Source organism: Sinocyclocheilus anshuiensis, unplaced genomic scaffold (genome assembly GCF_001515605.1).
Source record: "Sinocyclocheilus anshuiensis isolate Anshui unplaced genomic scaffold, SAMN03320099.WGS_v1.1 scaffold942, whole genome shotgun sequence".
NCBI classification, from domain to species: domain Eukaryota; kingdom Metazoa; phylum Chordata; class Actinopteri; order Cypriniformes; family Cyprinidae; genus Sinocyclocheilus; species Sinocyclocheilus anshuiensis.
In genome coordinates this window covers 51,037-55,340 of record NW_015536531.1, presented here as the reverse complement: position 1 = coordinate 55,340, position 4,304 = coordinate 51,037, and the positions used below count along the sequence as shown (strand labels likewise).

Genomic DNA, 4,304 nt, shown 5'->3' with positions numbered 1-4,304 from the left:
TATATATACATGTATAATATATAATAATATATATATATATATGTATTTAAATAAAATATTTAGTTCACTAAACGACCATTTTTGAATAAACAAAAAATAGCAAATAATTTATTTAATATTTTCTGTACCATGTAAACTAATTTTTTTCTTTATATAAAACAATATAATTTATATAAATACTTATTAATACATACATAATAGATATAAATACAATAGATGTTAATTTCATGGGAATTAACATTCACCAAAATGCAAAAAGTGTAGGATTGAATTCCAGAAGCACTTCTCCTAATCCGCATCTGCTCTCAAATGCAGGGGGCGCAGTGGTGTCCCCCATCCGGTGCTCAGGCTGAGTGAATGAACCTGCTGCTGCGCTAAAGCTGCAGTTCACAGCATCAGTCAAAAGGGAGCACTTTTCATCCACTTAAAACGCAGCACCCTCTTTTCCTCGGTCTCGCTCTCTCTCGCGCACTTCCAGTCGCACTGCCACACAAAGTGCTCTTCTTTTCCTGTCCCCTTCTCTGTGCTAACCCATCATTAAACATGAAGCACCCTTAACTAAACGACCATTTGGAATATGAATTCACCTTTGCCGGGCACTAGTTTTAACCCCACTCACCGTTGGGCTTGCGAGGGGGGGTCCAGGACACATTGAGGGAATATGGGGAGAGTGACAGGATGTTGGGAGCAGGCACTTCTTCTGGTGAACTCTCTTCAGTGTGGGCGACGCTGGGGTCACTGAGGGTGCATCCACCTCCTGTGCAAGCCTGCAGGTCAAAAGACAAACTTTAAGTGGCATCATCAGTTATACATAAAACATAAACATGCTTTAAAAAGATTTCAAATGAAAACAGCTCCACAATAGTTGTACACATTCCTTCCTTGTAAGTGCATTTTTTCTCGCATACTCTCAGCTCCATTTAGCACATTTTATCAAGGGAATTCTGAGATATTCCCTTAAACTCTAAGCCCTAAAGATGTGGAAAAAGTCAGCAGATCCAGTCTAGTCTTGCTAATTATGTATAAATATTATATATCACATAAAAACAATCAAAATTTATTTTTATATTCTCTAATAATTTAAATTATTAAATTTACAAAGTTGACCAGTTGATATGCTGTCTGCTCCAAATCAGTGTAAATAATATAAGCAACAGACAGTAAGAAACTTTAAAGTCTGTATGCTGATGTTAACACATTTTACCATGTTCAAATCAATTTAAAATGTGCAGCATTCCAAATTAAAAAAACAATTTTTCCAAAAATTAGTACAGAAAATATGAAAAAAGTTAGCAGATTACATCTGGGCTGGTGTATAAATAATACACAAATAATTATATAGAAAAATATAGTAGAACCACACTGAACTACAGTATAAAATAATAATAATAATTAAAACAAAATAAAAAGTAATGAGAAAAGAAAAATCTAATTATAATAAAAAAGGTGGTGCTCTGTAATATTTAATTGATTAGAAGTTTCTTAAATTGGCATACAAATAATACAAACTTGTTCAAAATGATTTTTATATTCTGTTAAAATTTATATAATACAAGTTTCTTAACACAATTAATAAATTAATAAAAAAGCAATACCAAATTAAAATGAAACTTTGACAGGCAAGCTATGTTGTAAGATCTGAATCAGAGTCATGAAGGTTTGTGTGCTGATGTGACACACAACGTTCATTTTGCACTATATTCAATATGACTATTTTAAAAAGCCACATTTTAATACATTTACTAAGGACAAAATGAACTGAAAGTCACAGTGATATATGATATTCTGCATACTGAGCCCTCCTTTACTCATTTAGGTGTGTGTGTGTGTGTGTGTGTGTGTGTGTAAGGTGAAACAGTGAGCAAGAACGCACTGCTATCTGAAACAGGTAGCTTGATCCAGGGACGAGGTTCCGCACTGTATAATCCTCAAAAAGCTCAGAGCTGTTATAGACGACGACCGGCTCTTCTCCTAAGGCAGACTGGTGCAGCGTATAGAACTCCAGCAGGCCGTTCACCTCCATTGGAGCAGCCCACCTGAAGAACACCAGAGACAAAACACTGAGTCTGATATCCTGTCACATGACCCCTGTACTTCCCCTGTGAGAGCTGCATGCACACCCAGCAGCAGTAGGAAAAACCAGTAGACCACCCAGAACCTGGACAGAGTCTAAGAAGCCTGATCATGATAACTCTGTCCGAGGATGTGCGGACAGAAATAGGAAAGCCTGGTGGGTGAGCGTCTCACTCTCTAGCTTGACTTTCTAAGGCTAAATTTAGAACAGAGGACACTGCTATCTACTGAGGGATCTATCTGAAAGACAGGATCACACAGGACAACTGAGAGGAGAAAAGAAAACTTAAAGAGAAAGAGTTCTTCATCTTTGTGTGTGTTTTGTTGTTCATTAAACATATTTTGGCTGTTTGATTGTTTTTGACTTTCATGCAGTGTTTCAGATGCATTTTCTGATTTGGTGATTATTAAAGTACAATTTTGTAAATATTCTTCCATTAGGTAACAGGGCTGACAGATTTCTTAGCCCTGTGAAAGGGCATGAAACTGTTCAGTAGCTCTATAGATATTTCAACAACAATCTATTTTTCAATTAGCACTGGTTTACTTTATAAAATCAAGGTAACAATGTTGACATTTTAAGACCGTCCTCTATTGACACTCTAAACAAAGCAGACAGTGATAAACGAGACTTTTTTCCACTTCTGGAAAAAATGAATGCGTCTTTTTTTCATTTTGGTTTTATAACATTTCTTTTACTTTATATTACTTTAAAGTGGGAAAATTATGTAAAAGTTAGTAGGTTGGCAACAACCTACGGACAGCTTCAAGTTTTTAAATAACACACTGTCAACTAAAATCTAAACAAACAGAGAAAAATAAAGACAATGTACTAGCATTTTATTCCTATATATTTCACATTAATTCATATATAAATAGAAATTAGAAACACAAGACAAGGACAGACCTAAGGGGGGAAAAAAACCACAAAGACAAAATACATTTACGTTACTTGATTTGTATCGGTGTTTTTAGTAAAATGCCTATATTAGCATAGTAAAAGTGTGCATAAACTGTACAAGTATTTATTGTTAAGATAAGATTGTATTTATTGTTAAGATTTTTTTCACATATATATGGGGAGCACAAATTGCACCCATTTTGTAAAATGACCCTTATATCTCTGTCAGAATTGTCCCTGTTGAAGGTAATGGTGTCAAGCCTGAGACAGAGCTTAAATCATCTTTGTTGTTTTAAGAGGGAAATAGGACAGTAACCTCCTGTGTGATGAGAGGAATCGTCAAGCGTCTAAGTACAATGAGTTTGGCCTGATGTTTCTCCGACCCTCTTTGTTTCCTTAATTTATTACAAAGCTCACAAGGGCCTCCTGGTCCACACGGAGCAAACACACCCGCAGGTGACCTTATTCATTATTGTGATTAATTTAGTTTAGGCATAAATTAAATTGCAGTTTAAATGGCAAACGACAACGGCCATTAAGACGTTTCATTGCATAATTGATAAGCAGTTGGTTATAGTATTAATAATATGACATTTTAATCAATTATAATACTTGAACAAAGAAAACATTATTTTTGCAAGACTTGTGGGTATATAGAAAATTGAGGGTATATTGCGAAAATTACACGTGTCTGTATTTTATCAAAAATTGTAATAATAGTAATTATAATAATAATTTTTACTTGACACTTCGGTACATTATTGCTCATTATTTATTTAAATTTTTTTAACATTGCATACAAGCACTATATACAATATATAAATATCCACATTCTGACAAACGTTCTTTTTATATACATCTGAAATAATTTTGCCATTCAGTTATTAAAACAACACGAAGACACTGCACTATAAACGGCATAATTTTGGTTTGAAAACAAACTCTCAGAACCACATAAACATTTGCAAATGTTGATACTCTTGTTTTGAACATCACTGTAAAGTTGGTGAGAAATAAACATCGTACTGAGAGCATTTTTCTCATTTATTCAAGGTGCCGTATACCTTCAGCGTGTTTCTGCTGATATTCTGTTTGTGCATATCCTGCAATCCGGTGTCTCGCAACCTTTCTCACAGGCAACTCGCAACACAACAAAAGAGTATTGAACACATATGATCCTTCACCCTCTCCTATTACGATTCTGCTAACAAGGCAATACCTTTCAAAGGCACTGTATCTACAATTAGACCCTGAGAGAAAAAAAAGAGAGAGGGAGAGAGATATCATCTATAATGTCAAATAACAATGCTGCCTTTCTCCCCCCCCCCAA

The 4,304-nt window shown here is 34.9% G+C and overlaps 1 protein-coding gene across 1 annotated transcript in view; it reads right to left on the bottom strand.

Annotated features, from left to right (window-relative positions):
- The window catches only part of LOC107694925 (usherin-like), a gene marked incomplete at its 5' end in the record, with an annotated part of 173,335 nt that overhangs the window by 119,982 nt on the left and 49,049 nt on the right, over window positions 1-4,304 (bottom strand). Inside the window, 2 exons of the mRNA XM_016494643.1 lie at window positions 620-767; window positions 1,874-2,036. Coding sequence (XP_016350129.1) covers window positions 620-767; window positions 1,874-2,036 — 311 coding nt within the window. The remainder of the gene's footprint in view (window positions 1-619; window positions 768-1,873; window positions 2,037-4,304) is intronic.